At 45.5% G+C, this 12,933-nt stretch overlaps 1 protein-coding gene across 2 annotated transcripts in view; it reads right to left on the bottom strand.

Moving 5' to 3' along the window:
- Positions 1–12,933, bottom strand: part of BCLAF3 (BCLAF1 and THRAP3 family member 3) — a 798,586-nt gene that overhangs the window by 691,757 nt on the left and 93,896 nt on the right. For both annotated transcript variants that reach the window (XM_044072262.1, XM_044072263.1), the window contains exons 2-3: positions 3,481–3,589; positions 3,302–3,365 (exon numbers count right to left, since the gene is read on the bottom strand). In XM_044072262.1, coding sequence (XP_043928197.1) covers positions 3,302–3,365; positions 3,481–3,589 — 173 coding nt within the window. The remainder of the gene's footprint in view (positions 1–3,301; positions 3,366–3,480; positions 3,590–12,933) is intronic.

The following is a 12,933-nucleotide window of genomic DNA, read 5'->3' as shown; positions in this document are numbered from 1 at the left end:
ATCTATCCAAAGCTCTAGCTTCCTTATCCAGAGGAACCGGATTCTTAACAACAGAGGCTCTAACACCCTTAGGCCCCTGACTAATAGTTTCTGGGTCCGCCCTAGGACTCTTATACAGATATTTATGAGCCTCAGGCACCCTGTAATACCTGTCCGGTTTAACTGGGGCAGGAGGCACAGAATCTGGATTAAGGGAAGCTTCGAGAAAACATCTGAAACAACATCCAAAACCGGAGGTATAGCTAAGGGTCTATGCTGTGGTAAAAACAAGAACTCCCTAAGTCTCTTCCGGGAATCAGAGTAATCCTGTCCCTCCCACTTAAAATGCTCCCTCATGGAATGCAGAGTTTCTGAAAATTAAAAATCCTCTGGAGGAGAAGCAGAAGGAGTGGAATCCTCTGCATCAGAATCAGAATAAGGAGGAAATCTTGAATGTCTTCAGCAGAAGACTCTGAATCATCTGAGGCCTGCTCCAAACTTTCCAACTCTGGCTCCATCCTGGGCCTCTTATCAGGAGGGCATAGAACCTCTAATTAAAGTAATCAAATCCTCTGCCATTTTAAGCATGGCACAGACCCTGAAGAACCAGAACTGACACCAGAGGAAGGCAAGACAGACCTGCCTTTAGAAGGAGCCTTAGAAACAGTAGCAGAAGGCCTAACCACCCTAGGCATAGAAGGGAGAATAGTAACCTGAGAGGCCCCTTCAGCCTGACCTGCCTCCTGAGAGGCCACATCCTGTAAAATCAAAGTTTCCCCCTAGGACTCAACAGAAACTTCAGCCGGATCCACCTGTTCAGCTGTAGCTTCTAAAGGTCCGGCATCCGAAACGGACGAATCATCCTGCCTAGGCTTTAAAGATTTGTCTTTGCGCTTCTTAGTAGAAGCAGGCGTCGGAACATCCGACGGCATATTATAATTACACCTCTTGCCAAAGACTAACCTAGCGCAATCTAACCTCAGTTTTATAATGCGCTTATTAAACCTAGCACAAAACCGACACCCCACGCGTGCTCGTCCCAAACAAGGAATACAAAGCGAGTGGTAATCCCTATGCGGTATCTGTTTCCCACAAGAAATGCAATTATTCACTTTTTCTGACATCCGGTAAGTAACTGAGGCAAGAAAAAACAAAAATATTCCCCAACGGGGTACTTAGCCCAACTTGGTATCGGTCTGAAACTCCAGCGAAAATTTCAGAACGCCGAACGGCACTTGCAACGCTGCTTCTGCATCGGACCATGCGGCAAAAAAGACTGAGGATATGACGTCGGTCATGCGCCTTTATACCCTGACGCTCTGATGTCAGATCTAGGCGCCCATGACCGACGTCAGCCTAATACTTTGGTATTCGGGCCGACCGAGGACAGCGGACTACCCATAAGTAAGGACTGCAGCAATGTGAGATGAAGAACATCAGAAATTTCAGAGTCCTGATCAGAAGAATCATAAGGAAACTCAGTCCTAGGTCTCTTAGAGGGGGAAGAGTGGCTTCCCCTTATTAGAGTAATAAGGTCTTCAGCAATTATTATCATCTGTTTTTTAGGCATAGAGGCCTGACCATGCGGTCTGGGCGTCGGTTTTCTAGGCATGGATCAAGTTTTAGGACTTGAAGAAGAAGATGGCGTTGGTTTAATATGCAAGTCAGTAGGCTTGAATACACCCTCAGAAGCCGGTGCGCCTGCACAGACTCCATATGGGTCTCAGTAGAGGCCTGTGAATCTGAAGAAGCAGGTATCAGGGGCTGCGAAAGCGCCTCACTGGGTACTGGTGAACTGATGACTAGCTTAGGAGAAGTGTCGTCACCAGCTTTGGACTTATGCAGTCTGTCTCTGTCGTTATCTTTGCGTTTTTTCAGAAAGTCGGTAGTCTGGTGGCTTACCAATGCCACATCTGGATAATTGAACAGAGTACCAAAATATTTAGAAGCGTAAATAAACCGAATAGCTCGTTCTTTAAACAAGACAAAACCAACAGCGAGGTACGTTGTGGTCAAGGCTTAAGCAAGGAATGCAGTACGAATGAAAATCTTCATGAGGCATTTGCTTTCCACAAGAAATACAATTATTAACTTTTACGGACATCTGTTTAGAGCAAGAAAAGGTTTCCCCAATGGGGTACTTAGCTTAGTTGAAGACTTCGGTTTTGAAACTAGAAAACGAACATTTCAGGAGTCGGCCGACTAGCACTTGCGAACTGCTTCTGCTTCGGGCACTGCACGGCAAGAAAGACTGATGTAATGGCGTCTGCTGCATGCTTTATACCCCTGACTACCTTACGTCATGGAATAATCAGGCCAACTGAGGGCTACTGCAAGCAGATAACCCATATGTGACAACTGCAACAGTGAAACATGAACATCAGGGCATTCCTTAAGACTCATTCCTTAACCTTCAATCAGCATGCTTTCTAGAGTCCTCAGAAATTTGCAGGCCACATCATCCCTGAGTCAATGTATCACCACAGACAAATCCTGTCTTATGCCTATTCCTCCAGTGACAGACATTTTACTGTGTCAAGTTACTAAATATACCCATTACGTTACTATATGTAGTTGACCATCCCTGATGCCTCAGGTTGTTAAAGTCTTTTGGCTCAGGTTGTTAAAGTCTTTTGACTAGCTTACTAGACAGTCAAAACAACACACATTTTCAGAGGTAACCCCCTGGATCTTCACCCCCCCCCCAAATTTTTTTAAGTTTCCACCTGCAATATAGACTTCTCATCTCAAGAGGACTGTAATCATTCTAATTTACAGATTTTCAGAACTTTCCCCTTGCATGTCTCACTGTCACCCCCAAATCTCCCCTAATTTTTCATAATTTCTCCCCCACTCACACAAACACTTCCTCCTGTATTAACAGGTACAATGATTACGGATAAGGTTTTGTGTATCCCTGTTAACTATTTACTATACTATAAATAATTTAGCATAGTTTCTAATTAACATACTGCTGATACTTTCTGAATCTTCCTTCACATGGCAATCTGAAGTGAAATATCTTTACCAAAGTACTTGTATTTTACAAAGCATTTGTATCCTCTTTTTCAATGTGTACCGTCGTTGAAAGGGGTTGTCAACAGCCCAATAATACAGTTAACAAATGCAGCAAATGCTGTACACAGCTGAGTAACAATCATTATTAGTGTAATATACCATGCTCAGTTTCTACATATCCTTCGTATTTTAACTGTATTACATGACACTGCTAAATATACTTTTACTGAATGCTCAAATTCTGCACATTTTTTTTTTTGCATAATATTCAGGAACAAAAAAAAAATTGTTAAAGATATCGCACCTTTGTGGAGTCACTTTTCTGAGTCTTTTTACTCTGCAGCTCCGTTAAAGAGATATCTATTCGCCTAAAAAAAAATATATACACAAATACAAATTATTAATTAAAACACATCTCCAAGAACATTTTCCTTGTCCAACTGAATTTCCTTCTCAACTTCACTGCATTAAAACCACACATACCTGTGTATTTCAGGGCCAGTGTCTTTCTCAACATCACTTTTTTTGTTTTCATCCTCTAGCTGTGAAAATCGTTCATGCAAAGATAGCTTTGATGGTTTAAAATAATTCTCTGAAATCAACAGAACAATATGTTTAATCTTACTGCAGCTTTTATAAGCTCAGTTTCAGCACTTTAGAATCTTAACTTAGAATGCAGTTACTACATAAAGGAGATTTCACCTTGCATACCTTGATATTTGTATATAACCCCTTTGCCAGTAACGTATCCTGCTTGCCAACACAAATTTACACAAAGATCATAAAAAATAAGAAAGCAAATACTACAGTGCTCTGCCACATCATTAAGTTTCAGCGATTATTTTTACTCATACTCAAAGTCTTCAATTGGCTCGTGGCTAAGAGGTATCCCATGCTGCATTGCTCCCTTTCCCCAGATCTTGTTTGCTGCAAGCTCAGGCAATCACACCCCACACACCCCACACACAGAGAGGAAGAATCAGCCCAACAACAAAAGGAGTACTGAAACCAGAACTAACCTCTAGGCCTTCATGGAGGGGGAAGGCAGGAGGGTAAGTAAGAATCTGAGGCGAGATAGACTACATACATCGAACGTTATGGTGAGTACATAACTTCTTGATGTTATGTAGTCCAATCTCGCCTACATTCTTACCCGTGGGACAGCGTCCCAAGCACCTGAACCTTGGGCGGCTCAGTGGAAAATACTCCTGAGCACTGTGGAACCAAAGGAAGATCTGCCTCTGGATATCAAATCCAATTTGTAGTGACTGATAAAGGTGTGAGGAGATGCCTATGTAGCCGCAGCACAAATATTATCCATAGACATCCTGGCCTGAAATGCCGTAGAGGTAGACATAGATCGTGTAGAATGAGCCTTCACCTTAAAAGGTGATTCCTTACCGCTTGAGGCATAAATAAAGGAAATACAACTAGAGATCCATCTGGATAGGGTTACTTTAGAAACAGGAGACCCAAGTCCATTGTCTGAAAATGAGACAAATAACTGATCTGATTTCCTAAGATCCTTCGTTCTATGTAAATAGAAACACAATTGTCTATGAACATCTAGCTGGTGGAATTTAAATTCTGCCTTATTAGAAAATTCTGGGAAAAATACAGGCAGCTCAATAGACTGGTTGAGGTTAATAACAGAAACAACCTTTGGCATAAAGGAAGGATTTGGTCTGAGGGAAACCCTATCCTTGTGAAATACCAAGCAAGGAGGTCTAACTGACAAAGCTTGGAGCTAGGAGACTCACCTATCTGAAGTGATGGCTACTAAAAAGATCATCTTCCATGACAAATATTTCAAGTCACAAGTAGCTGCAGGCTCAAAGGGAGACGAAGTGAGACACTGTAGCACAAAATTGAGGTCCCATGGCATTACGGGATCAAAGACTAGAGGTCGAAGCAGCATAGTGCCCTTTAAGAATGCCTTACAAAGTCTATGCGCCATTAGACTGGGTTCATTAGCGACATGAAAGGTGAAGATGGCCGCTAACTGGACTTTAATGGTTGCGGCAGCTGACCTCTGACTGAAAAGCATGGAGAGAAATTCCAGAATTGATGAAATTGGTGCGGTGTAAGGGTCAATCTGCCTTTCATGAGCCCAGATGGAGAAGCTATTCCATTTACTGGAATAAATCTTCCTAGTCGAAGGCTTATGGGAATAAGACAGAATATTAACCACTTCCTGAGAAAAATGATGAAGCCTGACTAGTGATGGAACTGGAGTAGCCAAGCTGCCAACTGGAGGGTCTGAAGAGAGGAATGGAACTACCCTGACATATGAGTCCATAGGTCTGGCTGTGGATCCAGAATCCAGGGGTCATCCATGAGATAGGGATGGAGAAAAGGGAACCAAATTTGACGAGGCCAGTGTAGAGCAATCAGAATCATTCTGCTTCCCAAGAATTGTGCTTTCTGAATAACCTTTGCTATCAGAGGAAAAGGTGGGAAGGCATAAAGTAGGCCGGAGGGCCAATCGTGAACTAGAGCGTCCCTGGGTGTCTCCCCCCTGCGGGGGGATAAGGGTGAAGTAGCTGCTGCACTTGGTATTGAGGGGACTGGCAAATAGGTCGCAGCAAGGCTGACCCCATCAGCAGAAAATCTGCTCAACAACCTGCTTGTTCAGGGACCACTAGTGAGGCATCAGAATAGCTCTGCTTAACCTGTCGGCAATCACGTTGGGACTTCCCAACACTTTCTTGTGGCAACGCACATTCCGGGGAAGACACTGCCCACTGCCACACTCGAATATAGTCTCTGCAAAGGGGATACAACTTGATTTCCCTCGTTTGTTCAGATACCATACCAGTGACATGTTGTCCGACTGGATTGCAATCGCCCTGAGAGTAAGAAAGCTCTGGAGTGCTTGCAACGCGAATAGCACTGCTCTTGTCTCCAAGACACTGACATGCAAATGTATCTCGTGCTCTAGCACGTGCCTTGGACTGTCCAGTCGAGATAATGCCCCCCACCAGTCTGGGAGGCATCTGTGGTCATCGTGGCAACCGGAGGAGGTGGAACGAAGGGCTTTCCCACAATGAGATTGCTGGTCTGAAGCCACCAGTGTAGATCCTGCTTGCACGTGTCTGTAATCATAACAAGATGGGAAAGAGGAAGGTGCTGTAGGGACCACTGGGCAAAGAGCGGCCACTGAAGGACCCTCATGTGTTGTCTTGCAAAAGGGACTAGCATAATTGTGGCAGCCATTGTCCCTAGCAATTTGAGAACCATTTTTGCCTTTACCTTTTTCAGTGGAAGCAACGCGTAGACCTGTTGTAAAACCTGAATTCTTTCTTGTGGTAAGAAAGCCCTCATGAGCACGGTGTATAAATTGGCACCTATAAAGGTGACACGCTGCGAGGGCAACAAGGCAAACTTTACCCAGTTTAGTGTCATACCCAATCGTTGAGACAGCGCAAAGGTGGTGGCCCTGGTCTGTAGTAGTAGATGCCTGGTGGTGGAAGACAGGAGCCAGTCGTCCAGGTACAGAAACACTTGGAATCCCTGACGTCTCAAGTGAGCCGTCACCACTGCCAGACATTTGGTGAACACCCTGGGGGCTGTGGTTAGACCAAAGGGCAGGGCTCGAAACTGAAAATGACTGGCTCCCAGCCGGAAGTGTAAATGACTTCTGGATGCCCTGTCCATCTTTATATGGTAGTAAGCATCCTTGAGGTCGATGGAGCACAATCCATACTTCTTTTCCCAACAATGGGAGAATAGACTGTAAAGTGACCATTCGGAACTTGGACTTTTTTACATGGAGGTTCAAGCGGCTGAGATCCAAGATGGGTCTCTGGTCCCCTGCTCTTTTCGGCACCAAAAAGAATCTTAAGTCCCTAATCCGAGCTGGTCTGAGGGGACATGCTGGATGGCTCCTTTTGCTAGCAGCATTTGAACTTCTGAAGCTGCGGAATCCCTTTGACTGGGTGGAGTCATCTGAGATTCTCTTGGTTGGCGGGGCATGAGAAGAGAGGGGAATATAATATTTTCCGGAAATTATCTTTAATACCCACATGTCCTGGGTGATGCCCTGCCAGGCTGATGGGTACAGCAAAATGCGACCCCCGACTGGCTCTGGAGAAGCAGTCGGGCCTCCCATCAGGAGCACTGGTAGGGGGTACCGCGAAAAAAATCGTGGTCCCGCTGGTTGTGTGGGCCTCCTCTGCCTCTAGGGCGGCGTCTACCTGAGTTACCACCGCCTCCTCTGACTCTGGAGGGGGAATCACTTTGTGAGTTGAAAAAACCTCTGCGGCTTGCTGAACCACATTTTCCCACCCTTCTGGCTCTTGGGATAAGGACTAAAAGGCATGGAAAAACGAACTCCCACAGCAGACAGGGTTTTCCCTTCCTGCTCGCACCTAGTGACAGTATCCTTCACCTTGGTTCTGAACGATGCACCGTCAAATGGGGTATTGGTGAACGTAGACTTGGTCTCCACGAAATTACACAGGTGCATCCAGGAGTGCCTCCTAAGAGAGACTCCGGAACTCGATGCCCTACTTGCTCCGTAGATCCAGGAGTGCCTCCTAAGAGAGACTCCGGAACTCGATGCCCTACTTGCTCCGTAGGTTGCATGCAAGATCAGTCTCATGGAGGAGTTAGCAACGGAATTTAGGGTAGACATCTGGACATTGACCTTCTGAGCCACTGCATCAGAAACGTTATCCTGCAGAGACTCTCCAAGCTCTTTTAGGTGATCTCTTTGGAGCTGTGTAAAATGTGACAAATAGTTCAGCAATCACAGAGTAAAGGCCACTGAAGAAAACATACGCTTCCCATAGCGGTCCATGGTCCTAGACTCATTGTTAGGGGGATGGACGGTAGATGGAAGTCTCAGCCAGTTCTTTCTTGGCGGCCACTGCCACCACCATGGCATCTACTGGAACACCCTTTGTGAGAAATTCCTAGTCAGCGGGGGCGGACAGAAACTTGTTGGGTCTCCTGGGGACTGGTTTCACAGTGTCAGGGGTTTCCCACGCCATTCGACAAACAAGATCCAAGAGTTCATTGAACGGGGGAGAAACCCAAGAGGCGGAGGGTTGAGACAGTACAGTTTTGTACCTACCATAAATGTAGATGTTAGAGTGCTAATACAGCTGCAGTCATAACAGATGGGTTCTCCTGCCGTCAGGCGGGTCCTCGGTCGGCCGAATTCCAAAGTCTAGGTCCGGCGTCGGTTGTCGTCACTTCTTCACTGACGTCAGTGCGACAGGGGTATAAAAGAACCAGCCGACGCCATTTTCTTCAGTTTTTCTTGCCCCAGATGTCAGGTGCCCCCAGAAGGACGGCAAAACATAAATTTATGTAGTAAAGCAAATGCAATATAATCAAAAAATAGTAGTTGCAAGCAAATACACCATAAAAGAATACCCCAATGAGGTTGCATGAGGAGGTGTTAGCCATAAGGCCTCTCCCAAGAGGGGAAGGAGGGAGGGAAACCTGGACTGCAGCTGTATTAGCACTCGAACATCTACATTTATGGTAGGTACAAAACTGTACTATGTTCATCGTGCATACAGCTGCAGTCATAACAGATGGGTAGAATCCCAAAGCTAATAAAGGGGTGGTAGGCACTAAGTGGAACTAGGTGGAGCCAGGATGCCCTGCAAGACTGCAGTGGCAAAGCCCGCTCTAGTTTTTGAGTATAATGGTACGTAACAGTGCTTGGAGAAAGTATATACAGAACTCCAAGTGGCTGCTTCCAAAATATCTTTGGTAGGAACCCCCCTGAGGAAAGCTGCAGAGGTAGCTGTGGCCCTTGTGGAGTGAGATCTGATGCCTGTAGGTACAGTTTTACCATGAAAAGAGTAACAAAAACGTATAGAGTGGGCTATCCATTTTGAGATTTCTGCTTGGAAATAGGCTTCCCTTGAGCACCTGTAGCATAGGACACAAAGATTTGCTCTGATTTTCTGAAAGGCTTTGTTCTGTCCAAATAATAACAGAGCTGCCTGTGAATGTCCAAGGAATGTAGTAGCCTCTCCCCTTTGTTTTGTGGATTAGGGTAAAACGTAGGTAAGTGGATAGCCTGATTCAAGGCTATCCTGGATATTACCTTTGGCATAAATGAAGGATTGGTTCGTAAGGAAACTCTGTCCTGATGGAAAATGATGAAAGGCTGCACAGCCATGAGGGCTTGTAGTTCCGAAACCCTGCGTGCTGAGGTGATAGCTAGAAGGAAGGCTGTTTTCCATGACAAATATTGCAGATCTGTTGATGCAGCTGGCTTAAAAGGAGGCAGGGTTGGTTTTTCTGGAATGAAATTGAGGTCCCAAGCCGGTACTGGTTGCTTCCTTGGGGGTTTTATATTCTTAGCCCCTCTGAGGAACTGTCTTAAGAGAGGGTGAGAGAATAAAGGAGGATCAGTGTTGTACTCTGCAGAAATGGCCGAGGCATGGATTTTGATGGAGGCGAATGAAAGTCCACTGCTTAGCAGCTCTGTTGGGTACTGTAGTATTTGAGGTAAATTCAGTATTCCGGGATTCTGACCCTTTTTCTGATACCAGACACAAAACCGTTTCCATTTTGCGGAGTAGGCTTTTCTAGTAGAAGGCCTTCTGGCCTCCAAAATGACATCCTGCACCTCCTTGGAGAGTAGGGTCTGTTGTGAATTTAAGGAATCCTCCATGCGGCTAAATTGAGTGTTTTCAGCTGACTGAAGAGTTTTAAAGTTGTGCTGAGTCAGTAGAAGAGGCATTAGAGGCAGGATCCATGGTGGGGAATGCGTCAGGCTCCTCAGGAGTGGGTAACAGTGTTGTCTTGGCCAGTCTGGAGCAATGAGAATCATCTTTGGTCTGTCTGCTCTGGCTTTTAATAGAACTTTGGCTAGCAGTGGAAGAGGTGGAAAGGCATAAACCGTCATTGTTGTCCAACTGAAAGAGTGCGTCCAGTTTCCAGGCCTGTGGGTGAAAGGTCCTTGAGCAGAATTTGTCAATTGGCAATTTCTGTGGGTGGCAAAGAGATCTATGTCTGGCCTTCCCCATGCTTGAATTATCATTGTAAAAACTTGAGGATGCAACTTCCATTCGTGTGGATCTGTGATATTTCTGCTCAGGTTGTCTGCCAGAGTGTTTTCTTTCCCTGGCAGGAATTGTGCTTGAAGTTGGATTTGCAGTTCCAGAGCAGTGTTCCCAAAGGGACATGGCTAGTCTGCACAGGGGATATGAAGGAGTTCCTCCCTGTTTGTTTATGTACCACATCACTGTGGTGTTGTCTGTTCTTATCAATAGCTGCCCTGGATGCAGTAGGTCTTTTGAAAGCCATAATAGCATTTATTACTGCTAGCATTTCCTTTTGATTGATATGTAGGTGCTTTTCTTTTTGTGACCATTTGCCCTGAATGCACCAATCTGTCATGTGCGCCCCCCAGGTGTAGTCCGAGGCGTCTGTTGTGATGACTTGATTTGCTTGAGGCTTGCAGAATGGGAGACCTATGTTTCTCTGGCATGCCTGAGCCCACCACAGAAATTCCTTTTGAAGACATGGAATCAGTGGTACGATTGTTTCCAAATTGTGGCTGTGTTGAGACCATAAGCTTTTTAGGTACCATTGAAGTTTCCTCATATGCAGCTTTGCACATGGGATTAGCAGGATGCAAGATGCCATGAATCCCAGAGCCTGCAGGATTTTCCTTGCAGTCAGCCTGGTGAAGGTTGCCAGTTTTCTGAAGTATTGAGTTAATTGCCCTTGTTTCTCTGGCATGAGGTAGGCCATCTGGGTGTTTGTATCCAAGATGGCACCCAGGAAAATTATTGTTTGAGAGGGTATTAGTCTTTACTTCTTTTTGTTGACTGTGTATCCCAGAGATTTCAACAACATTATTACAAACGCCAGGTGTTTCAGAAGAGTGTGTTTGCTGTCCGCTTGAATCAGGCAGTCGTCCAGATATGGATATATTTGTATCCCTTGAAGTCTGCAGAAGGCAATTACTGATGCCAGGCATTTCGTGAACACTCTGGGCGCAGTAGATAAGCCAAAGGGCAATGCAGAGAATTGATAATGGGATGAACTTGCAAGAAATATGAGGCATCTTCTGCAATCTTGTCTGATTGGGACATGCAGGTATGCCTCCATGAGGTCCAATGTCACCAGCCAAGACTCCTTGTCCAGCATGGGAAGAAGTTGCTGTAATGTGAGCATCTTGAACTTTGGTACGAGTAAATGTGTGTTTAGGATGGATAGGTCCAAAATAGGTCTCCAATCTTTGCCCTTCCTTGGTATCAGGAATAGTCTGGAATAAAAACCTTGACCCTGTTCTTGTGCAGGTACCTCTTGAATAGCTTTCATGTCCATGAGACCTGAAATTTGTTTTTGTACCTCTGCCCTTTGATTGTGTGGCAGGTTTGGCATGCCTCTCATTTTTGGAAGGGTGTGAAAGTGGAATCTGTAGCCTCTGTCTATAATGTCCAGGATCCATTTGTCTTTTGTGACAATATGCCAATTTTTCGAAAATAATGCCAGTTTTCCGCCTAAAGGTGCTGCCATTTGAGCCTTGCTTGGCATGCAAAGGGGAAGTCATTGGGTCTGCTTTCTGAATGGCTGTGAACTATCCTCACCCCCTCTTGGTGTAGGTGTTTACCATTGTCTGCCTCTAAATGATCCTTTAGATTGCCCTCTACCTCTCGGGCGCCTGTATCTACCTCTGAGGTCTGTCCGTGGCTGGAAAGGACCAATTATTTGAAGGCCAATTTCTACTGAAACGTTGCGGTTGTACCTATAGGAAATCTTTCACTGTTTGCATTGATTTTGCCTTTTCCTCCATTTTCTTTAATACCTCCTCAGCTTTAACACCAAACAATACATCCTTTTGAAGAGGTGCATCTAGTAATTTAGCTTTGACATGATCTGGTAAGGTTTGCTCTTTGAGCCAAGCATGTCTACGTATGACTGATCCTGTAACAGCAGTTCTACAAGAGGCCTCTAAAGCATCAAAACCACATTGCAAGGTATGTTTACCCACTTGCTCTGCACTATGCAACAAATCCTGCAACTCCTTCAAGTCTGGTTGTTCAGGTTGTGACATTTTGCTTTTCAACTGAGATAACACAAACTGTTGATACTTTACCATATGGAACTGACAGTTTAATGGCCGAGGTGTATACCTTTTTCCCCACCTTTCTAAAGCTCTGGAATCTCTCTCTGAAGGTAATGGATTTTTGGCAGTGGAGGCCTTAATTCCCTTGGGACCCTGTGAAATAGTTTCTGGGTCAGCCGCATGGCTTTTGTATAGGAACTGGTGTGAATCAGGAACCCGGTAATACCGGTCAGGCTCGACTGGAGCTGGAGGTAAAGAATCTGGGTTAAGGCTGGCCTCTGAATACACATCTAGTATGTCTAAGACAGGAGGTATAGCCAGAGGCCTGTGCTGAGGGAGCAAGAGGAAATCCCTGAGCCTTTTCTTGGAGTCTGAGCACTCTTGGCCTTCCCAGTGGAAGTGTTCCCTTAAGGTATGCAAGGTTTCCCCAAAAGAGTAATCCTCAAGGGAGACAGAGGGAATGGACTCCTCTGCATCAGAATCTTCGAAAGGGGAGTAAGAATGTTCCTGGTCCTCAGAATGCTCTGAAGTAATGGAGGCCTGGTCCGAGCAAAGGTATTCTTCCTCCACTCTGGGCCTTTTGTCCGGGGGGGGGGGGGGGGGGTTGAGAAACCCTGATAAGAGTAATCAAATCCTCAGCCATTTTGAGCATCTGCATTTTAGGCATGGGGCCTTGAGAGGGGCCCTGTGGAGCTTGCCTTTTAGAATGCATGGCTGCTTTAGATTTAGCCTTAATGGAAAAAGAAGGCGGCGGCCTGAAGACACCTTGAGAGGTGGCAAGCCTGTATGAACTCTAAGTTTCCCCGCCAAGAGTGACTTCGGTATCTGTCGTCAGGGTGTGGGCTGAAGAGCCTGCGACCTCGGGCACAGAAGACACCGCTAATGAAGTG

This window comes from Protopterus annectens, chromosome 5.part0 (assembly GCF_019279795.1).
Source record: "Protopterus annectens isolate FY-2018-M chromosome 5.part0, PAN1.0, whole genome shotgun sequence".
Classification (NCBI taxonomy): Eukaryota; Metazoa; Chordata; order Ceratodontiformes; family Protopteridae; genus Protopterus; species Protopterus annectens.
Note: the sequence above shows the minus strand (reverse complement) of the source record. Positions and strands in the feature narration are given on the sequence as shown.